Source organism: Myxocyprinus asiaticus, chromosome 39, assembly GCF_019703515.2.
Source record: "Myxocyprinus asiaticus isolate MX2 ecotype Aquarium Trade chromosome 39, UBuf_Myxa_2, whole genome shotgun sequence".
In the NCBI taxonomy this organism is placed as follows: Eukaryota; Metazoa; Chordata; class Actinopteri; order Cypriniformes; family Catostomidae; genus Myxocyprinus; species Myxocyprinus asiaticus.
Window position 1 is genome coordinate 23599747 of NC_059382.1, and position 25031 is coordinate 23624777.

Here is a 25031-nt window from a genome sequence, read left to right on the forward strand (position 1 = left end):
TCGTTCCGCTGACCAGACATTGACAAAAACATTTAGAAAGAAATTTCAGTGGGCAAAAAAACCTCAGAATTACTGTAGGTGTGATCTATGAGTTTTACATAGTGCACGCCATTGAAGAGACTGTACTTATATCCCTCACAGCATCATTTTCATTCACGTCAAAAATCAAATATGTCGCTGCTGTGAATAAGGCCTATAAACATGTACACTTCTGAATGGTAAGCACAGATCATTGATCGCACAGAATGTAATTGGTCCATATTCAAACACTTATTCCCAAAAAAGCACATCCATACATTTATTTTGCATTAAGATGTACAAATGTTTAAAATGTTTCCATACTTACACTGAAGAGTTTTCAATCCTCATCTGGACTGTTGTGTGCTTAATACTGTTGAGCCTCTCTGGACTGAACAGCCTTTTCTGGTCTCTGACATTCCTTAAAGGCATTCCATTCTGCACGATGGCCACTCAAGACCCATTCTGGTCTCTATTGCCATCCCCAGGTAAAAAAAATACAAAAATAAATAAAATAAAAAAGAGCAACAAATGCTCATCCAAACTAGCCAAATTGCTTCCCATCACATCTGGTCATTCTACATTCTACAATAGAGGATCTGAAGATGATCGTCCAATTTAAATGCAATTCACTGGTTTAGTTTTGGTAAGAAATCAAGAGCGAATGGTTTTGTCTGCAATCAAGCATTCATTCACAAGGTGTTTTCTTTTTCCTCTGCTTTTTTGGTGGTTCTCATCAGGTCCTCTAGAAAGCTTGGCAACACTAACAAGCCTTCATTAACCTCTAATCCCCTCACTGCTTCACTTTGCACTCACAATCTCTCTGTTTCTCCTGCTCTTCCCTTCGGGTTCAAAACTGTTTAGCTTAGCGCAAACTCAGGCTTGGGGATTAGTGTACTGGTTTTGAGGGACAATGGCTCCAGTGGTGCGAGACTCTTTTAGAAAACCTTTTCCTGTACACTGAATTCCAGCCCTGACACATCCATTAGGTTCTGGGTTTCTCTGGGTGTTTGAGTCTTTTCTTACTATGTTGCTTAAGCTATTGAAGAGACACTTCAAGGAATAGTTCACACAAAAAGAAAAATTCTATCATTATTTACTCACCCTCATTCTGTTCCAAACCCATATTCATAGAGCACAAAATGGACATTTTGAAGAATATACTGGTCGCGCTTTTCTATGCTATTACAACGAATGGGGAATTAAACTTTCAAGCCTCAAAAAAGGCTAAAACTCCATAACATTTTTATAGAAATGGTGAATATGACTCATGTGCTATATCACAAGTTTTCAGAATTCATATGATAGCTTTGTGTGAGGAACAGACTCAAATTTAAGTCATTCTTTACTGGTAATCGACTTCTGTGAGCTGTTAACTCGCGAACTGCCTCAACTGGATTACTGAGTCAGTGAGTTGAACCAATCAGCTTGATTCGTGAACGAATCATTCCAATTTTGTGACCCTAATCAACCAATTCATTAAAAAGATCCTAATGAAAAGAATTATTCATTCACAAATTGGAAATCGCTACTTCTTACAGACTGGGGATGTCAAGATTTTGACTTATTTCAGTCTGTTTCTCACACAAAGTCATCATATTGCACATAAGTCTTATGGACTACTTTTTTGTTACCTTATGGTGCATTGGTATGCTTTTGGAAGCTTGAAAGCTCCAGTCCCCATTCATTGTAACAGCATAGAAAAGAGCAACCAGTACATTATTATTAAATTTCTCCTTTTGTGTCTCCATCATTACTCTTTGTAGATACCAGGTTGCAAGTAGTATTTGGATGTAACAGGATTGTCTGTCTGGATTTGATCTTTATTGATCAATTTGTATGTGTCCAACCCAGTTGCCCCTCGGGGCTGGTTACCAACATGCTCATGTTACCAGTCACCGACTGCCAGTAATTTAAACTAGATCGATCTTGGCTACAAACACTCTGTGCAAAAATTGTCAGCCCAAGCGAATTCTCCTATACATTTTTTATTTTACCTTTTTCTTTTTCTTTTTTTTAACAGAATCTAGTTCTCTCCACTGTGCTTTCATATATTGTAGCTTTTTGTTGCTGTTGCTGTTGTTAAAAAGCACATTTTTTGTAGATGTGCTATGAAAGTGCTCATAGTTGACTGGACGAGAACACAATGCATGAATGAAGTGTACTTTTATGCGTTATGCATACATAGTCTTAGAATCATCTGAAGACTAACTTAAAATTTTGTATGCATTAAATATAATGCCAATGCAAATCTTTCTTTTCATGATAAAAGAAAGAAAAATGGCCAACTTTAATCCTGGCTGCTATGCCAAAATATACAAATTCCTCCCAACCAATGTGGCAGAATCTTATCTAAAGCCAGCACATACTAGCAGTAAATTATTGCAACTGTCTAAAAAGTCTTTGACCAAGAAATGCCTGAGAACAGAAGTCTGTTTGGCCCTGTTAAAGGCCTACAAGTCCAGTGCCATATAATTTAGAGTGTTTATAAGGACTAGTCTTCATCATTTCTGGCTCCAACCACTCTTTTATGACCTCTAACTTTGGATGCTTCTGCATGGCATGGTTTTGAGCTGTTTTTTTTTTCTCCCCGGATGGTTTGTTTTCTTTCTAGGAGAGGGCTAATGTTGACTCCGAGCGGGAAGCCCTGGGGAGGCTTCAGGATGGGTACAATGAGTTGACGAGCCAGCTCCATAACTGCCCTGAGTCTCTGAGGGAGCAGTTACAGGAACAACTCAAGAGGGTCAGTCATCATCAGAAACACAGCACTGGCCTTATATGTGCCTGATTTAGGGACACGCTCCCAACTCAGCTCTTCTGGGTTCCCTATGCACTAAACCCACCATGGTGATCCCAGTAGAAATTTACAGACAATCAGAAAAAGAACAGATACCTATACACCTCACAAGTGTGCAATTATTTCTGCTGGGAACTCCATGTTTCTTGTTCTCCAACACTTGTCTGTCTTAGTTTAGAGCACAGCGGAATATTGCAAAGACTGTTTTGAGGGTAACGGGGCAGTCACACTAGGCTTTGAGCACACAAATATGATGTCATGCGGGAGAGCTTCTGTTGTAAGTAAATAATGAATCACAAATAATAATATATTAAAAATGTTAAAATATATTGTCTACTCACTTTCATGCAACAATAAATCTTGCAGCTTTGAAATATGTATCCTTTGAATTGAGCCAAGAGGTCAGCGTGTGATGTTTCGGTCTATTGGTCACACTTCCTCTTGTTGTACGAATTCACGGTTCAGAGTTCACCAAGCTTGAACTTTGAAATGCAGCACTGTACGAAATTGTTTCGCATGACCTCCCGTTTCCGCTCTGCTGCATTCAGATGCGTTTGAATGGGAGTGAATGATGTGCGAAGTGTAGTGTGACTGCCCCTTAAGGTGTTGTTTTGTGCTGAAATGTTTGCTTATACATTGTTGAAATTTCTGGTGTGCTGCTATATGGTGCCAAGATGACAGTTACATTTAACATTTTACTAATCTATTAATGCAGACACTAACTTAGTACTAGTCTATCTTGCATTGCTGCTAAATTCATCACTTTTCTCTCAGTTTATCACAGGTGTCTCTTTCCCAAAATATGTATTTCTATTTGGAACATATCACCTTTGATCATGCATTATGTGAAGGGTTCCCACACACATAGTGAATTTTAATGTCGTTAAATGTCTATAGTGAAAATGCTAGTGCCCAACCGATATATCGGTCGGCCGATATTAGCCTTTCGCCGATATATCGGTATCGGCGAATATTTTACCGATATGCGCCGATATGAAAACTTATTTTCAAAACATATAATGCAGAAAACAATGCCTTAGAATTGGTGTCATTACGTAGTTTGTCCAGCAGAGTGCGCTCTGACTTCATTGTTTACAGAGCTGACTCTGAGCTGATGGTGGTTCTGCAGACAGTGCAGAGTTAAACGGTGCAGATTTGAGTGGTCTCTTATTAAATTGCTAACTAGTTTGTGAAATACATACTGGAAAGTTCATAAAAAATGACCCCATCATTTTATATAACTAATATAACGTTAACCCTGTCCCTGACAACCATGTCACTCATGTTTATCACATCTGTTTGTTATGTTAGCCAGCTATAGTTTGTCAGTGCAGTAAGTAATGTAGCAGATTGAAGGGTAAACATCAGAGCATCTTTTTGCAGCTGATCAGACAACGGTGCGGTGGTGGATTGTGTCTGTTGAGTGTTGATTTCACGCTTCGCTGTTATTTATTTGGTGAGACAATGCTGGAAAGTAAATAAAGTCCATCTTTTGCTCTCCGTGGCAACGAGCTTACAGCTAACTAGCTAACCACGTAGCTACTTTCATTGCTTGTCAGCGTGTAAACGTATTCACCAAACTGTTTTGTTCAGGATTCACAATTTGGTACCCTCTTCAACCGAACAATTCCAGTCGTTGCATTTATAAAATGTAATATTTAAAAGTCTGGTTTTCCAGACATTAAAATAGGATACGTTATAAAAGTAGATTTAATAAATAGTATATTTGCCCTGTGTAAATAATAATATATAGGAACTGTATCTAAAATAAATGAGGGGTGATAAATACTAATACAACAGGCTGGAAAAATAGACATTTATTCATTTTAATATCCTATATATATATTTTGAATGTGTTGAAACTTGACACCGGGCGACGCATCCTAAAAACGGCACCGTTAGATCGATTTCATGCTGAAGAGCTGCTTAAAAGTATGTTTTTTTTTCTCTCTCGTAAATGTAAACGAGTGTAAATGCCAACACCATCATATATGTCAAAAGGACTGAAGCCTGTCAACCAAAACATGAGCTCATTGATGTCATTAAATGAGTCTGCTTTTTTATTCCATCAGTTACTCCTGGTCGGAGGCTGCCGTATATATTTAGTTTATACGTAGGGTTACGTCCTACATAAATGTAATGGTGCAATGCTCAAATATTTAGTAGTGCATAAATTTTGACTTTTTGACCCATTTACGCTACAACTAGGCTAAGTTGTAACGTACGCATAGCTGGTGCGACCGGCCCCTGATGCTTATTTAGCTATTTATTTTATTTTAATTTATCATTTATTTTAATGGTCAGCATTTGACTGATACTAAACATACAGTACTGATGTTTATTTAGCTATTTATTTTATTTTTATTTATTCTTTATTTAAATGGTCAGCAATTGACTTATACTAAACATACAGTACTGATGTTAATTAAGCTATTTATTTTATTTTTATTTATTCTTTATTTTAATGGTGGGCAATTGACTTGTACTAAACATACAGTACTGATTTTTATTTAGCTATTTATTGTATTTTTATTTATTCTTTATTCTTTATTTAAATGGTCAGCAATTGACTTATACATACAGTACTGATGTTTATTAAGCTATTTATTGTATTTTTATTTATTCTTTATTTTCTCAGTGTTCATTTCTAGAATTTGTTGACAATGTATAATAATAATAATAATGTCAAATGTTCTTTGAAAAAAATGTTTGTTTAAGAAAACAGCCTTCTGAGAACCTTTGCATAGTCATATCGGTGCAAAATCTGTGCACAATCCACATAGAAAAGGTCTGTTTTCATTCCAGCTCAAAAATTTACTATATTTGTCACCATATTGGTAATTGGTGAATTTTCCCCCTCTAAAATCAGTATCGGTCGGGCTCTAGAATATACTATCTTCTAGTTATGCTCAACTCTGAAGTATTTAATCAACTAGGAACTACTTTTTCTGAGTGCAATCTCTATAAAATTATTTTTAAAAATTTGTATCCAGCAATCATGAACCCTGTATGTGGTCCTGAAAGGTCTGCATAGATACGGGAATGTCACGAGGCAGTGGTCTGTGAACAGTACTTTGATGACTAGCTCTCTTTCCAGACAGAAATATCCAGAGGGCCACACAGAGAGGGGAGTGATGACGTGTGCTCTGAGCCTTCAAGCTCCTCTGTGTCACAAACGCTTTAATGAACTGACAGCTAGGGTTAGCTAGTGTCCTTGAGATCTTTATAGAAAGGATGTATGTATGATCTGAAAGGGGAGAAAGTCATTCCACAGTCTTTATCAGTCCTTTCCAGTTTTACTATTCCAACTGACTGTTTTAATCATATTTGTATGCATCGCACTGCTGGCAGTTGGATATAAGAGAAAATTCTTAAGAGTATACAATTTCCGGGGGCCTGGGTAGCACAGCGAGACACTGACTACCACCCCTGGTGTCGCAAGTTCAAATCCAGGGCATGCTGAGTGACCAAATTGGCCCGGTTGCTAGGGAGGTTAGAGTCACATGGGGTAACCACCTCGTGGTTGCTATAATGTGGTTCGCTCTCAGTGGGGCGTGTGGTGAGTTGTGCGTGGATGCCGCGGAGAATAGTGTGAAGCCTCCACATGCGCTATGTCTCCGTGGTAACGCACTCAACAAGCCAAATGATAAAATGCACGGATTGACGGTCTCAGACGCGGAGGCAAATGAGATTCGTCCTCTGCCACCCAGATTGAGGCGAGTCACTATGCCTCCACAAGGACTTAGAGCGCATTGGGAATTGGGCATTCCAAATTGGGGAGAAAATCAATTTCCATGCAGAGTGTAGAGTTTTGGGTTCCTTGTGCTTCCCTTTGCCCTCTTAAACATGATTATTCTGTCATAATTTATTTACCCTCATGTTATCCAAATCTTTATGTAAATTTGAAAAGGAGAAGTTTAGCAGTATGTCCAAGCTCCTCTCTTCCATATACGTAGAGGCTGTCAAGCTCTAAAAACATAAAAAAATGCATCATAAATGTATCGTAAAAAATTGTCTATATGACTTGTGAGCTACATATTCAGTGTCCTCTGGAGCCATGTGATAGCCTTGTGTGATGAACAGACTGAGATTTTAGTCATTATTCACTGGAAATCTTGCTTGACAACCATGGTCACCATTCACTTTCATTGCATTGAAAAGCGCAGATTGGACATTCTGCTATAAATAACAGAAAAACATATGGGTTTAGAAAGACATGTGAGTCAATATTGACTAGATTTAAAGGGACAGTTCACCCCAAAATTTAAATTCTCTCATTTAATCACCCTCAGGCCATCCCAGGTGTATGACTTTCTTTCTTAAGCAGAACACAAACAAAGATTTTTAGAAGAATATCTCTGCTCTGTAGGTGCATACAGTGCAAGTGACTGGGTGCCAAAATGTTGAAGCTCCAAAATCCACATAAGGGCAACATAAAAGTACTCCAGACTAGGGATGCACCGATACCACTTTTTCTCTTCCGATCCGATTCTGATATGTTGTTGTTTTTTTTGCATAATCAGTTTAGAATATCTTTACATTATTGTGTGGAACTAATTGGGAGTACTCTTTAATATGTAAAGAAACACAAACCTCTAACTACACATTATTTCAATATAAATGTATAGCTTATTAAGAAACACTTTATTATTAACTAGTATACTGGGTAATAACAAAATTAGTCTTCGGTAGAAAAGAAGCCAGTTTTCTTTGCAAACATTTTTCAACTTGTATCTGGACTTTAAAGGATTCAGATCTCTCTTTTTTTTTTTTTTTTTTTTTTTTTTTTTTGTTGTAAGATATCAGTCCACTTTTCATTCACACAGTTATTTTTTGGAACCCATTCAACTTAAATATTGTTATCATTTGTAAACAAATAATAATGATTATAACAATAAATTATTATTATTATTATTATTATTAAAATTGAATTAGAATTTTAAATACAACAGTAATATATTCAGCCATGCACCTTTAACTTTAAAACCTTCGGGCTTTTATTTTGATATTCTGAACTCTCCAGGAAGTCCTGTATGTGTCTGTTTGTAGGCAAGTTCACAGTAGTTTAATTAGCTTATTCAAATTCTGGTAAAATGTTCGGTTCTAAATGCATATTATAAGTGAAACGAACTATTGAACATCTACATCTGAGATGCTGTTCATGAGTAGCACTCAAATATTGCGCACTGCTGTGAAGGCTAAAAATAGCTGCGAGTGCATCACCAGCCTGTGCGTGAGTTTGTGTCAACAGAGTAGCACCATTCACTAACGCGCTGGCGCTGCACATACTATATATTTACTTATTAAACACAGCCTTTTGTGATTCACAGAGCTATCACATGTCTTCAAGTGGCTTTGAAATGCATGAGTCATTTGAACTGCTTTAATGGTGTTTTTATGGTTCTTTTATATCATTTTTGGAGCTTGACAGTAACGAACATGACTAACACACAAAATCGGATTTGGATCGGGCTCGTCGGATGACTGGTGGTTAAATACATATCTTCTGAAGTGATTTGATAGGTGTGGGTGAGAAAAAGATCAATATTTAAGTCCTAATTCCTTCACTTTCACTTTCTCCTGTTTTTTGGTGATTCAAATTCTTCTTGCATATCGCCCCCTACTGGGCAGGGAGGAGAATTTATGACAAAAAATGACTTAAAAATGTATCTGTTTCTCACCCACAACTATCATATCATGTCTGAATACATTAATTTAACCACTGGAGTCATATGGATTACTTTTATGCTCCCTATATGTGGATTTTGGAGCTTCAAAATTTTGGCACCATTCAATTGCATTGCGAGGACCTACAGAGCTGAAATATTCTTCTAAAGATCTTAATTTGAGTTCTGCAGAGGAAAGAAAGTCATACACATCTAGGATGCCAGTGGGGTGAGTAAATCATGAGAGAATTTTCATTTTTGGGTGAACTGTCCCTTTAAGCTTTCTCAGCTTGGCTTCTGCAGAGCATGCTCAGTGCTGCTGTTTAAGTGATGCTTTGGCTGCTTGTTGACCCCAGACTTTGTGTGTGTATAGGAAGCAGAGACTCTTGAGGCTGCGACTAAGCAGTTTGAGGACTTGGAGTTCCAGCAGTTAGAAAAGGAGAGCAGTCTAGAAGAGGAACGAGAGACCATCAGCCAGCAGCTGCTACAGGATAGAGTACAGTACCGCAGCAGTGTGGCCAAAAGAAAGGTACATGAATAAAATGCACTGCTGAAAGTGATGTAACAAAGCTTGAAACCACCAAGAGCTTTGTTATAGTTTTATAGTTTTGTTACAGATTTGTAATGTGCTGATCCAATGTCTGAACTGTTCTTTTTCCAGGAAAAGGTTGCAGCCCTGGAAAGCCAGGCCAGTCAGTTTGGCATGCAAGCCACTCAGGAGTGTGAGAGACTGGCCAAAGACAGAAGCATCACCTTCCAGCTGCTACATAAGGTACAACCCAAGAACTTCCTCTATTAACTCATATTACTTCTTTTTACAAACTCCTCAGTGTAAAGGCCGAATTTATACTTCTTCATCGAACCTATGGTGTAGCCTCTATGTGGTGGCTTATGTGGTGGTTTGCAGTTATAGTTCTGTGTTGGTGTGTCTGCGTTGTTCTGCGAGTACACCGTTCATTTCTCAAATAAACAATGCAGTGTAATTTGTGGATTCAAAAGTATTTATTTATTTACTGTGGCATTAAAAATTAGTTAATCTAAGTATGGAGATCATTAGGTGCATTATATTATTAATGATATATTAAGGATGTCCCGATGCTGATACTGGTATTGGTATCTGTTCCGATACTACGCTCACGTAGTGGTACTTGTACTTGTAAAAATGCTGCGATACCAAAAACCAATACCATCTGATGTAAGAATGTCATTACATAAATATTCAGCCCACAAATTCAAATCACGTTATGTCCTAGTAAGATTATTTAACAGCAAAAGCTGCGATTTAATGAGATAAATATATAGTTTGCATGTAATTCAAATATGAGTGCTTGTGAATGTGTGGAGACAGTGTTGTGCTGACGCTGGTTGCTCATACCTGTTGAAGCTCCTCCTTGGCTCATACAGGGAAAACACTGTCATGAGCATCGCACACTCTATTTGTAGCAGATGACAGTAAACAGAGTGCAAATTCACGTTGTAGCACGAGGCACATACAGAGTAGATACTTATTTAACCCTTGTGCACCCTTCATTATGGGTGCATTCTTGAGGTCTTTGGGGTCAAATTTGACCCCAAACAATAACTGTGTAATTTTGTACTGTAGTCATGGAATTTCATATAAAATAAGAACATTTTATGTCACATTCACTTCAATGAAGATCTACATTTCTCAATTTAATTCAGGGAGAAATATGAAAAAGGTGTCATGCATTAGGGGCAGATTGCTTCCATCTGCTGGAAAAATCTTTTTTAAATGACCTGAAATGATACAATTATAACCAGTAGATTGCTGCAGAGGCCCACTCATTTGCCTGGTTGTAGCAAACTGATTTTTTTTTTAGATCTTAAAACAAGTTCTGCATTTGGATATACAGTATATTTAGACATTATCAAAGATATTAAAAAAAATCACTATTTTTGTCAAAATGTAGCATTTTTTTAGTTTGAGGTGTTTTGAAGTGTCAGTTTTTGCAATGTCACATTATGATTTCAAACCATGGTGTTACAAAGAGAAGACTTTTTTGTAAAATTTGTGTTACCTATCATTTATTTCAAACATCCCAATTAAATACATAAATAAATAAAATAAATTAATAAAAAATGTCAATAAAACCAACAGCAATAAACAGAAATAAACAGGAATAAACAGTGATAATTATATTTGTGAACAAATGTAAGACTTAGAATAAACATTTTGCTCCCACCCCTAAGCGTAAACTTTCTCACAGTGGAAAAAAAATAAACTGTCTAAAACTCAGCCTTTGATCTGTGTGCATGTATGTGTGTGCATGTGTGTCTGTGTGTGCATGTGTGTCTGTGTGTGCGTGTTGGTGTGCATGCATGTGTGTAAGCATGCTTGGTGTGTGCTGAGTATTATTGCCTCACCCTTTCATTTATGTTTGTGTATGTGTGTGTGTCTGTGTGTGCATGTTGGTTGCGTGCATGTGTGTAAGCATGCTTGCCGTGTGCTAAGTATTATTGCCTCACCCTTTCATTTATGTGTGTGTGTGTATGTGTGTGTGTGTGTGTGTGTGTGTGTGTTTGTTCTCCGTTCTGGATGTGTTATGGTCTCACCCCTTCACTTTTGTGTGTGTTCTGCATTGTGGATGATTTTATTTGACAAATTCTATAAGAAATTCTCTCTTTTATAGTCTCACCTTTTCATTCCTCTGTGTGACTGTGTGTGTGAGCATGTGCGTTACTCATTGTGGATATCTTGTAGTATCACCCCTTCATTTCTTTGTGTGTGTGTTCTGCATTTTGACTGATTTATTGATTTTAATTGACAAATAATACAAATTTGACTTGTTTTATCGTCTTACCCATTCATTTCCTATGTGGGGTCAAATTTGACCCCGAACATCACGAGTGTGTGTTTTTTTGTCACACCACCCAAATTCAGCCCAATTTTGTGTGTGTATGTGTATAGATAGCAAATGTAGGAAAAGTCACCAAATCTCATGCCACTGAGGTGAAGGAAGCCATGTTTTTTAGGGAGCAAATTTAAAAAGGGATCATTTTTGACAGCAAGGCTACATAGGGGTTAATTAAATAGCAGCCTTTTTGTGGTTTAAAAATCATTTTGAGTCACGTAGCGACCGACTTTTCCAGAGTGGGAAGCTGCCATTATCCATCAGAGCTCCTTGGTCAAAACAACACAGAAACACTTCAAAATAAAAGCTCCGTCAAATTTAAAGGAAATTTATAGGAAAAAAGTATGACAGCAATATATCACTACTGTAAAGTTATGTAATATTCACTGTAATACTACTACTATTACTAGTAGTAATAAATTAGTAGTAATTGTGTTATACTTAAGCAGTATCTAGCATCTGTGATGCTCTTTTATGCAACACTTTATTTGACAAAATATAACTCCAATGTTGTATTTTGGATTGTGTTATGATGTTCTGTATATAAGCATGTCATTTGATAAAACATAATACAATATTATGTTGAAAATTAATTGTTATTTTTCATTTGATTAAAGTTTTAACAAATTCACTTATTTAAATACCATTTTGATGACAAAATTGAAATAAACTTTTGATATGGCGTTTAGAAAAAAATTAAAAACAGGTATCGGACTCGCAATCGGCGAGTACCAAAAATGAAGTATCGGTACTCGTATTCGTTCTAAAAAAAATGATATTGGGACATCCCTAATATATATAATTAATAATATATAGTATGTTGCCTGCCATGGAGAGAGAAAAGAAATCAGGAATATACTGTACTGTATGCTTGCTCTTAAAGGAATGTTCCGGGTTCAATACAAGTTAAGCTCAATCGACAGCATTTGTGGCATAATGTTGATTACCACAAAAATTTATGTTGACTTGCCCCTCCTTTTCTTTAAAAAAAAGAAAAATCAAGGTTACAGTGAGGCACAATACACAATCATTAATGTAAACAATGCAGTCTGATAAAATCACTTACTAACCTTTTTTTGTGTAAAGTTATAGCCCATTTTACAACTTAGTTGCCATGACAATGTAATGTTACAAACCCTAAAACCCAAAAATGACTGTAAAAATGTAAACAACTTTACAGCTCAAATAATACATGAGTTTTAACAGAAGAATTATTTAAATGCTTTTATAAAATTATAAGCTACACATGTCTGCCTTAAAACCCTCCAAAAATTGGCCACATTCATTTTCATTGTAAGCGGCTCACTGTTCCTCGATTATTGCTTTTTTTTAAAGAAAAGTTCCTCCTTCTGTTTTTTGGTGATTCAAATTCTTCATGAAAAAGCAACATTATGCCACAAATGCTGTCGACTGAGCTTAACTTGTATTGAACCTGCAATATTCGCTTAAATGATAAATACATATTTTGCAAACTTTGAAGCTCCGAGCTGAAACTGAAGCATCAAATTAATTTATAACTTCTCACTTGACCAACACAAAATCTGTGTCATTTTAAAGCTTAGAAGCTGAACTTTACAGTGCATATAGGCAATTACTGACAAACTACTGACAAATTTACAAGTGTTTAGTTTTCATAACTTACGAAATATGATTATAAACTTAAAACCATACTGTCAAACATATGGTCAAAACATCATACAGATCAGTAAGGTTTAGAGTATAATACAATAAGCATATTGTTTCACTCACAGACCAAATATATAGAGAAGAAAAGCCGTGAAAGCACAGAGTTTATAAGTTGTAAACAGTGTTTTTTTTTCACATTTTCACTTGTAAATTCATGAAACATAAAAATAACATAATGCTTCTGATTAAAACGAGCCCAAATACAATGTGATATGATGCATAGATCTGAAAATAAGATTAGAGAAAATGCGACACTACCTCAGAAATCTTTTTTTAACATTCTGGTTGAGGGTCTCTGGTTACAAGGCGGAACAGTAACAGCTATGAGTTACATTTGTTAGTTACAATCACATGTACAGTAGTTACATTTTTGGTGTATGTCAGGCAACGATATTGGCTATGTCGTAACCACCAGCTATGCAGAGCCTATGGTATGCGCTCGATGCAGAAGTATAAACTGGCCCATCTCACTAGCTATGTCATTACCTGACTAAATTTTAATCTCTGTTTCAGGAAAAGGAGAGGTTGGCCAATCTGGAGAGGAGATACCAGAGCTTAACGGGTGGAAAGACTTTTCCAAAGAGCTCCAGCACTATAAAGGAGGTAAGCCAAATTATAATCACATCCTAAATTGGACATATTAAAAAAAAAAAAAAAATGTATTTGTATTTATTGAGGAATTAATGAATACCTGCTCCTCTGCTTAGAATAAGAATTAATGTTGTGTTTGCTAACATAATATTTGGCTTCAATTTGCCCTAGAGGTATTTCCACTTAATCATTCAAATGAACTAATACCCATAAATGATCGATATACCTGGACCTGCAATATGTTTGTTTGTGTTCCCTAAGACATTTTGTCTCTTGATTTGTTGAATCCAACTCCAAGTGGAGTAGAGTTTTCTTGGACTATGAAAGTTAACCCTTAGGGCTATCTTCTAGTCAGATGTTCTTGGCTGCATATGCTTATCGTGTGCCATCCCATAATAATTGGGTTAGTACAACAGGAAAGGAAATCTTTAAGTCTCAGGATATTGTTTGACTTATAAACCTCTGCCCAGGATGTGCTTCACATCAGTGAGACTGACTTATTAGATGATGACCACACCCAGCCCTCCCCTTATCATGCTTCCTCATTCCACTCACATCTCATCTTGCCTCAGGACATAACTGAACTAACTGTTGATGCATGCATGCCTCAAACATGCTCTGAAGCCTGAAAGCATCAGATTTGGGTCACATTATTGAGAACTTGAGTTTTTGAAGTCTGAAATTGTCACACTTTTTTCCATTTGCTTTGGATAAAACTGTCTACCAAATCATTTCTTACTTGTTAGTTGTCTATTGTGACCAGTGCACTTAGAAATGAGTTTTAACTGTATGTTTAACTGCGAGTTCTAATTCTTTCAAATAAGAGTTAGATGGAGGCATGTTGTTGTTAGCTGAGTTGGGCAAACCATCCCTATAGGTGTGTGCCGGTGCAGATGAGAATGAGAGAACTGCTTCTATCATTTGCACGTGAGTGAACTGACAGCTGAACGTTTGTGCTGCGTGAATGGGTTGACTCAGGAATACTTGCAGCTGTCGGATGTTTATAAGATGTATGGGAGTGATTGCCATGACATCCAGTTCGCCAGTGCTTTCTCACACGCCCTCTCACTTGCCCTTGACCTGGCTGTAACTGCCCCTCATGAGGTATCATAGCTGATCTCTGTTCTCTCTTCTTCTGTTTCTCTCTTTCAAACTATTTTCCTTTTCTCATTCCTTAAGTGCTGCTTTCTTTTATGCTGTATATATACTCTAGTTGTAGAACTTTCTGCATTACAGTCACCATGAATTATAGTCATTCCAAATCAATCTAAAATGCATTATGGGATGATGTTAATTTTATAGAGAAATTACTAATTAGCAGCAATCGAATAGCTTTGTTGGATGATATGTTGTAGTTACAAAAGGGCTCAACAATTATTTTATTTTTTTGGCCCAGCTTTCTACTTGCCCCACCAACATTTTCACTGGCCCTACTTTAAAGCTGATAAATAGTATTTTTTGCAACAAATTTTTTATAAGAAAAATTCTGAAAAATATATCATTTGTTTTATTTCCTATAACAATATAAAAAATTTATAAAATAAACTAATTGACTTTATTTAAAGAATGTGAAATGTCAGAATAATAGTAGAGAGAATTATTTATTTCAGCTTTTATTTCTTTCATCACATTCCCAGTGGGTCTTAAGTTTACATACACTTTGTTAGTATTTGGTAGCATTGCTTTTAAATTGTTTAACTTGGGTCAAATGTTTTGGGTAGCCTTCCACAAGCTTCTCACAATAAGTTGCTGGAATTTTGGCCCATTCCTCCAGACAGAACTGGTGTAACTGAGTCAGGTTTGTAGGCCTCCTTGCTCGCACATGCTTTTTCAGTTCTGCCCACAAATTTTCTATCGTATTGAGGTCAGGACTTTGTGATAGCCACTCCAATACCTTGACTTTGTTGTCCTTAAGCCATTTTGCCACAACTTTGGAGGTATACTTGGGGTCATTGTCCATTTGTGACCGATCTTTAACTTACTGGCTGATGTCTTGAGATGTTGCTTCAATATATACATGTCATTTTCCTTCCTCATGATGCCATCTATTTTGTGAATTGCACCAGTCCCTCCTGCAGCAAAGCACACCCACAACATGATGCTGCCACCCCCATGCTTCACGGTTGGGATGGTGTTCTTCGGCTTGCAATCCTCACCCTATTTCCTCCAAACATAACGATGGTAATTATGGACAAACAGTTCAATTTTTGTTTCATAAGACCAGAGGACATTTCTCCAAAAAGTAAGATCTTTGTCCCCATTTGCACTTGCAAACTGTAGTCTGGCTTTTTTATGGCAGTTTTGGAGCAGTGACATCTTCCTTGCTGAGCAGCCTTTCAGTTTATGTCGATATAGGACTCGTTTTACTGTGGATATAGATACTTGTCTACCTGTTTCATCCAGCATCTTCATAAGGTGCTTTGCTGTTGTTCTGGGATTGATTTGCACTTTTTGCACCAAACTACGTTCACCTCTAGGAGACAGGATGCGTCTCCTTCCTGAGCGGTATGATTGCTGCGTGGACCCATGGTGTTTATGCTTGCATACTATTGTTTGTACAGATGAGCGTGGTACCTTCAGTGGTTTGGTAATTGCTCCCAAGGATGAACCAGACTCGTGGAGGTCGACAATTGTTTTTTTCTGAGGTCTTGGCTGATTTCTATAGATTTTCCCGTGATGTCAAGCAAAGAGGCACTGAGTTTAAAGGTTGGCCTTAAAATACATCCACAGGTACACCTCCAATTGACTCCAATTAGCCAATTAGCCTATTATAAGCTAATTGGCTAGTTGCCTAAAGGCTTAACATCATTTTCTAGAATTTCCAAGCTGCTTAAAGGCACAGTTAACTTAGTGTATGTAAACTTCTGACCCACTGGAATTGTGATATAGTCAATTAAAAGTGAAACAATCTGTCTGTAAACAATAGTTGGAAAAATGACTCGTGTCATGCTCAAAGTAGATGTCCTAAATGACTTGCCAAAACTATAGTTTGCTAAAATGAAGTCTGTGGTGTGGTTAAAAAATGAGTTTGAATGACTTCAACCAAAGTGTATGTAAACTTCTGACTTCAACTTGCCCAATATAAAAATATTAGAAAAATATTATTGCATTTTTTATATTTTTATATTATATTTATATATTAATATTTGTATAGTGTTTTTTCCAGTAATTATTGTTCCAGAGCAGCTATACAGGTAATAGTGCAATTCAACCTCTGAGCAAGCTAAGAACAACAGTGGCGATGAAAAAATCCCAAGAATGATAATAATACAATATGTATGTATATGTTCATACCTATTTATGAATATAATGTATATATTGCAGGGAAGGAGAAATGAACACTTAAAAATAATTTACATTGTTTGTTTTTTTATTATTATTTTTGACTGTTTTACATTTCTTTTAATTTTCTCTCAGATTTTCTGCAGACCCCCTATCACCCCCCTGCGCCCCGAGCCCAGTTTGAATACCCCTGAGCTAGATAACGTTATCTTGGTGACATATTTACATCAGCAGAATTCACAAATCAGTGATGTTCAAAACATCACAGAAAAAGGAACAAAAACATGTAGATGACCAATGAATTTAAGACTGTTGGAACGGCAAGTGACAGTTCCGCCAATTGGTCCAAATCTCTCTCACACTGGCCATCCTTATTCTTGAGCCCTGTACTAAATTTGAAACCTTTTTTTTAACGAAAACGTAAAGATACCTTCTTTTTTTAATTATTTTTTTTACAGATGCCCAACTCTTCATAACAGTTTGTCTTCTCTTTCCTGCTCTGCTATTTTCTGTTCTTTCCTTCCTGTTTGTGTCTGCATGTCACTCTGGCTGTAAAGGAGTATGTGACTGTGGCTCAGTTAAACCAGATCTATGGGATGCCGAAGGTGGAGTCTTCCCCTACCTCTCCTGTCCAATTATTGCAATCTTCTCTCGCAGACTCCGCCTTCTCCTGCCTCCCTTCCCCTCATGGCTCCTCCGTCTCTCTCTCCTTTGAGGTGTGTCTTTTCTTCTCTAAGTTGTTCTCCACATGTTCTTCATAAAGATGGCACAATGTATGTGATTCAGTCTAACTGTAAACCTTTTGCACTTGGGTGTGAGGGCTCTAGCTTTCCATTCAGTTTGAACTTATTGTGTGCACATGTTGTGTCATTCAAAAAACAGTAAATGGCAAATTTAATTTGGTGGAAATGACGATATGAGGGATAGAAGTACAGAAAAATCACTATTTCATACTGTGCAGCTTTGACGATCATTGTCAAACATTAAATATACTTTTTTCCACACTCTTCAACTGGATGATAAAACTCCAGAACATATGGGTTGTGGAAATTAAATGTGACCAAGAAACTTAAATGTATAGTTCACCCAAAAATGAAAATTCTCATTTACTTTCTTATCATTCTCATAATTTACTCACTCTCATGTTGTTTAGAGTCAATTAGAATGGTGCTCTTCAAATACAAGGACTGTGAATTCCAAAAATGCAGAAATAAGCACCATAAATAGTCAAAATGTATTCCCTCAACATGAAACCAGTTCCGCGTATTCAAACTTGGCACATTGTGAACGGGCATGAGACAAGTGACAACCAATGGCAACCAGTTTGCCATCAGTTGATGTCAAACATGATGCAGTGCATCTTCGCATATCATATTAAAATATACGCAAATGAGATTTAAGAGCAATGGTGAAGGGGAAGATTTAAAAAAAAAAAAAAAAAAAAGAAATATATATATATATATATATATGTATATATATATATATATATATATATATATATATATATATATAAGGAAATTTATAGAGGACAAGCTTGTGTAGGTTCAGGGGGTTGGATGTCAGGAATCTGTCATCCAATAAAGAGATGTAAAGTTCACACTTTTGCTGATCCAAAAAGCTGTCATTTTGTCATTAAACAAATCTCTCTATTGCTCCTTAACTCTCTTCTCTTTCTCTCCCCTACATCTCACCTCCTCTCTGGCATTCCATCTCTTTCTTCTCTCTCCTGCTCATGTTTTCTGTGCTGCGTGTGCGAAGCATCAGTCAGAGTGGGGCAGGCCTCAGACGGCTGCTCTAGATTTAGAGCGCTGGTACCAGGAGGTCATGGCAACTGGAGATGCAAACCAGCTCTGCCCTCCTCCCCTCCCGGCTAAACCTTTCTCAACACGTAAGCCTGCGCAGGTAACAGCCAGAGACTCGGCTTTCTCTCTCACCTTCTTCTGCTCCTCCACACTTTCACATGTTCATCTTCATAGGCCTCTTTTACCTCGATGCGTCTATATAAGGTTGTTTTTGTGGGTGTTTTGATTCAATTACCATATTATTGTGCTTGTTTTGACTGGTCTCAAGGTTTCCCACCATCTTTAGAAGGAACGGTCTGTCTCTGGAGAAACAGCTGAAAAGGTCCTTTTGTTAAATGAAATACTGGCCATTCGTGTACTAAGGGAGAAATGTTACTTGTTAATGAACAGACAGGGTGTTAAACTGTTAATGTTGAAGACAAAGGGTGCTTTTTCAGTCTTATCTTGAAAATAAGACAAAAAAAAAAAAAAAATCCATTGGAGCATTTTTACAAATAAAGCAATGAATGCTGTTTAATCTTTAATCTTTAAATAATGCAAGCACTTTTAAAATGTTAAAGGAATAGTTGAATAGTTTAATTCTTCCTCACCCTCATGTCATTGCAAACCCATATGATTTCCTTTCTTTTGTAGATATTTTATAGAATTTCTGAGCTGCTCTTTTCCATTGAAATGGGAAAAGAAATTGAAATGAAAATATTTTGTGACCTTGTTCACAGTAAAGTAGTTCATATGACTTATTCTCGATATTCCATGTCTTCAGAAGTCATACGATAACTTTGTGTGAGGAACATACCAACATTTTCAGACCAAAAGTCATTATATATGCCAAAAATGTTGTCAAAATTTCAATTTTTGGGTAAAAATATTCCTTTAAATCTTACAGTTAGCCTTTTTTATTGATGAAAGCCATAAAACTCAAGTTCATGTTTGTAACATGAAACAGCAACACTAAATATAAACTCATTCCAGGTTAAAGAGCAGCTTCTTTTAGTTTATATTTTGGTGTGTTAATGTTCATACAGAATGTCTGACCTCCAGGTGTACCGCTCCCGTCTAGACAGTGATACAAGCCAATCATCACTGAGACCTAAAGTCAGTGCTGGTCTGTCCCCGACATACACTACGGCCACACTCGGACGCAAGACTCCTGCCAGGGTAAACATTGCATTCACTCTCTGTTACACCCTTGCCAGGGTAAATAGTGAGTTCACTCCACAGTTATCAGGATCTCCTGCATCATTTAATGCAGTAATTTAGTCCCCTCCCTATTGTTAAATACGCTGGTGGAAGTAATTGGTTGTTTTGTTTACCCAGAGTCCTCTGATGGTAGCCAACAGCACAGGGAGTCTCCCACGCAACCTGGCAGCCACCCTGCAGGACATCGAGACCAAGAGGCAGCTGGCCCTTCAGCAGAAAGGTAATGTGGAACACAGCAGACTGACAGTTCAGTAATGGCAACTGAGCTCTGTCCAGCTCTATTAAGTTGTCTTTTAGTGCTATTAGTGGACAAAAACTTGTGACTACACCATCAAACTTCAATGACACTGATGACCTTTCATCCTCTTTTTTTGTTGTGTTTTAACTGTGTCACTCTGTACATCTTCCTCCATTGGCCCTTGTCCTCAAACAGAATTCTTGCCCTCTATGTTTAAGTTCTCCTCCAGCATGGACAGTCCCACAGGTAGAACATACTGAAGAGTAGCTTTGTGCTGCTCTTAGTCATCTTCCTCACCCCTCTCAGTTTTAACACAACATTGGAGCTGGCATGCCATGTTCAACTTTTCTATTTTCACTGTGAGGCATTCTTGAAATGTCTGTGAATGGGAGAAGCATGCATGGATCAAATAACAGGTTTTCCCATCTTCTGAAAATTGTGTTTTCCGGGCCTTGAAAATTCCAGGTCATGGAAATTTATAAAATATTAGAAGTCATGGATATATGAATATACATTTTTCTAGTTATGCTGTGCTCCAAAATTTGTATTATCTAAACACTGCCCTTTTTTTAGAGCTTGTGTAAAGTAGAATTTGCTTGAAAGACAGTGGTGTCCAATTGTTCTTTGCAATAGTTATTTTCAGTTAATTGGCCCAAATGGTTCACAGATTAGTCTGAATGATACATTAGTATAACAATCTGAATGTAAATGATTTTTAAAAAACAGTTTCAAGAAATCACAAATGACTGGAAAATTCATGAAATTAATTGGTCACAAAGGGTGAAAACCCTGAAATAATGATATCAGTGATCTTTTAGTTTAATGTTTAATGCATTTTAGCTACACTACCATAAAATGTTTGGACACATTTGACTGAAAGTAATAATTCACCCAAAAATAAAAACTCTCATCATTTACTCACCGTCATGCCATCTCAGGTGTGTATGACTTTCTTTCTTCTGCAGAACACAAATTAAGATTTTTAGAAGAGAAGAATATCTCAGCTGTAGGTCCATACAATGCAAACAAATTTTGAAGCTCCAAAAAGCACATAAAGGCAGCCTAAAAGTAATCCATACTACTCTAGTGGTTTAATCCATGTCTTCTGAAGCGATATGATAGGTGTGGGTAAGAAACAGATCAGTATTTAAGTCCTTTTTTTACAATAAATCTCCACTTTCACTTTCACATTCTTCTTTTGTTTTTTTGGCGATTTGCATTCTTTGGTCATATCACCACCTACTGGACAGGGAGTAGAATTTATAGTAAAAACGAACTTAAATATTTATATGGTTTTCACCCACACCTGTCATATCGCTTCTGAAGATATAGATTGAACAGCTGGAGTCGTAGGGATTATTTTTATGCTGCATTTATGTGCTTTTTGGAGCTTCAAAGTTCTGGCCACCATTCACTTGCATTGAATGAACCTACAGAGCTGAAATATTCTTCTAAAAATCATCGTTTCTGTTCTGCAGAAGAAAGAAAGTCATACACATTTGGGATAGCATGAGGGTGAGTGAATCATGAGAGAATTTTATTTTTGTGAACTATCCCTTTAATTTGTTTCTCATGATCATAAAAAACTTTTGATCTGAAGGCTTATGCTTAAATTTATTTAATTAGTTTTGTAGACAGACATAAATTCTGCCTACGTAAGAATATCTCAGATTTTAATAAAAAATCTGTTTTGAAAAAGGTCAGCTTCAGTTAATAGTAGTGAAGGACAAGCAGCCAACATGTGCTCAATATACATGGAAACTCCTTCAATACGGTTTAAAAAGCCAAAAACTCCTGTTTAAAAAGCTGCATTCTAGACTAATCTAAGGGTAGCTATTTTAATTAACCTAAAACATAAGATGATTTGTGATTTGTTTTCTTTTATGTCACTACATAATTCCATTGTTCCATTTGTATAATTTCAAAATTCTGATATCTATTATTGTAAGATAAAAAAGAATAAGTAGGTATGTGTAAACGTTTGACTAGTAGTGTACATCGACATCTTGAATCGGCTATTGCTTGGGTTTATTACTCAGCACACATATGCATATTTTTATGTTTATGTGTGAGGTATGAAAGAGAAAATCGTGGGCATATTGTGCCATCCTAAATGGATGTGCAATCACCTGTGTCTTGTATTTGATAGTGGGTAGTTCTTAAATCTTGAAAGTCTGTGACTATTGTGGGAATATGAATACAGTCTCATTGAGGGAAACAGTTTAAATTAAAAGGCAGCTTTGAGCTATAAAATGCTTATCTTGTTTGGTTTTGGGACACTTTTATCCACTGAATGTTTCATTTGTGTATTTGTTTCTCATGTGTTTCAGGGCAGCAAGTTATCGAGGAGCAGCGGAGGCGTTTAGCCGAGCTAAAGCAGAAAGCTGCAGTGGAGGCTCAATGCCAGTGGGAGGCGCTTCACAGCTCCCAGACGCAGCTCAACCATCCCTTTCCCTCCAACACCACCCCAGTCATGCATCACTCCATTCTCCATCACACAGTACCCTCTGCTGGAGAACAAGCATATGACACCCTCAGCCTGGAGAGCTCGGACAGCATGGACACTAGCATCTCAACGGGAAACAACTCTGCCTGCTCCCCTGACAACATGTCCAGGTACGACATTTCCGTGTGCTTGTATGAAATACTTTTCTTGGATCGTTTAGCCGATGGCTCTGTGACAGAAATCAATGGCAGCTCAACAACTCTTCTCCACATGCCCGTTTCAAGCTAAATGATCAACCATCTGTTTATTCACACTAACTGTGCCGTTTATTGCTTCATCACACCCCTCGTCCTGTGAAAACAAGAAGCACATGCACGACATGCAGGCTTGAGGCTATAGATTTGGTTGTTTCTGGATTAAAGAGGTTGTCGTCTCTGACGCTTTCACTAAACAGCGACAGTCAGAGCACAAATAAGACTAATTTGGCTTGCAAAAATGTCAACATTTGAAAAGGCGTCTTCCATAAACACATGCTTGAGGCTTCACTGTTTGCTTATCTGCCTTTCCTCTCTGAAATTTACTCCCACTTTTTTTATGTTTGTGCATTGCATTCCATTGTACTTACAGTGGGGTCTAAAAGTCCATCTAAAATGTGGGATTCAGAATCTGGAAATAAACAAAGGATTTCAAAATACAAAGTAACGAATCATTATGACGTAAAATGAATGAGACATATTTGATATTCTATATATTGATATCTAGATTTCTAGGTCACTAACCAAATAAGCAAATATATGACATTTAAGAATGTTAACTCCTTTGTTTAAAAGGTCAGTTTTTCTTTCTTCCACTAAAACACTCAAATCATGGTGAATAACATGGATCATTAGGTTTTGAATAAAACTTTTGGAGTCCATCCCAGCTTGAGTGTATGCTGTCATTTAAGCAAAAGACATTCTACTAAGAAATTACAATTAAAATTCTATAAACTGAAATTGTTACTGAAATATAAATTATATATAAAAATTGTATATATAATTTATATATAAATATACAGTATATATATATATATATATTTATATATAACCACAAGAAAAATGGCTTCTATTTTGCATTTGTTTAATTTAATATACTTAAAATGTTATATATATATAAATGTGTATTTAAAAAATGCAAAATAGAAGCTATTTCTCTTGTGGTCTCTGGACTTTCTTGTGGTCTCTGGACTTTCTTGTGGTCTTTGGACACCACTGTAAGAACAAATGGCAATGAATCACTGTACTCCACATCCACAATTTCATCAGACTCTGACCTTTACAAAATACTGATGAGTCAAAAGGGAAATATAAGTATGATTTTAACTGTGTAAAGATGGCAAATCCTGCAATTAATTAGGTGTAAACATTTCAACATGACACTGACATTTTTTCTCAAGTTACAAGCTTTGGTTTATCATGACAGTAGTGTGTGAAAATGTAAACAAAAGCCTGTGAAGTACAGTATGAGAATAATTGGTTAAGCTAGTATAGCTGGACAGAGCACAACAGCTTTGTAAGACAGCCTTCAGCTGTTTCTCTCTCAGGAGAAAATTTGTTTACTTGAACAGTTCTCAAACAGTTTGTTTACGCTCCTTTTTTATAAAGCTTTAACTTCAGTAAAGTCTATGGTTCTTCTCTAAGGGGATGCATTATGCATTTTGCTTTTACAATGTTTATAGTCCATGTATGGTTTATTTCCTTGTCTCACTGTACAGTTTCATGCTTGTATTGTCACATACGGTGAAATATTTTGTAACCAACTAGTCTTAGCGCTACTGGTCTCCAGTACATATGAATATTAAATACATGTGTAAATGGGGTCCAAGACATTTTGTGATCGAATCACTCTAAAAACAGTGTTAACGCTAATCACACTGTTTGATAAGAGCCAAAATAATACTGATCAGAACTAAAATAACAATAAGCATCCCACCTTTGAGTGTCATGTTTGGGGTGAGATTAAAATTCAAATTGGGAAGCAACTGTTTGCTAACTTTTATAAAAAAAAATATATATATATATATATATATATATATATATATATATATATATATATATATATATATATATTTTTTATTTTTTATTTTTTATTTTTTTTTTTACTTTTTTAGATTAATTAACATGCACACTGATATAATATGTAATGTATGTAGTCACAAAATTAGAGACCCTTCCTTTGATGAAATCCAATCATAATCAGTCACAGCGGAAGCATTTGACATGCATGTGAATTCCTATAATGAATGTTAATACCAGGTTTAAACAGCCTAAAAGGAATGTATAATGCATTTGCATTTACAGTATTTGTAGTCTGCATGTGCTTCATTTTCCATGTCTCATTGCAAATTTTCATGCTTCTATATGCTGTCGAGCTGTATTTTCTCACATGACGAG

General features: G+C 36.5%; 1 protein-coding gene across 1 annotated transcript in view; it reads left to right on the forward strand.

Moving 5' to 3' along the window:
* phldb1b (pleckstrin homology-like domain, family B, member 1b) overlaps positions 1-25031 on the forward strand; it is a 97155-nt gene that overhangs the window by 61043 nt on the left and 11081 nt on the right. Inside the window, exons 10-20 of the mRNA XM_051679112.1 lie at positions 447-506; positions 2633-2761; positions 8855-9010; positions 9143-9253; positions 13554-13643; positions 14610-14735; positions 17471-17629; positions 18672-18815; positions 19757-19873; positions 20033-20135; positions 22484-22769. Of these exons, the coding sequence (XP_051535072.1) occupies positions 447-506; positions 2633-2761; positions 8855-9010; positions 9143-9253; positions 13554-13643; positions 14610-14735; positions 17471-17629; positions 18672-18815; positions 19757-19873; positions 20033-20135; positions 22484-22769 (1481 nt within the window). The remainder of the gene's footprint in view (positions 1-446; positions 507-2632; positions 2762-8854; positions 9011-9142; positions 9254-13553; positions 13644-14609; positions 14736-17470; positions 17630-18671; positions 18816-19756; positions 19874-20032; positions 20136-22483; positions 22770-25031) is intronic.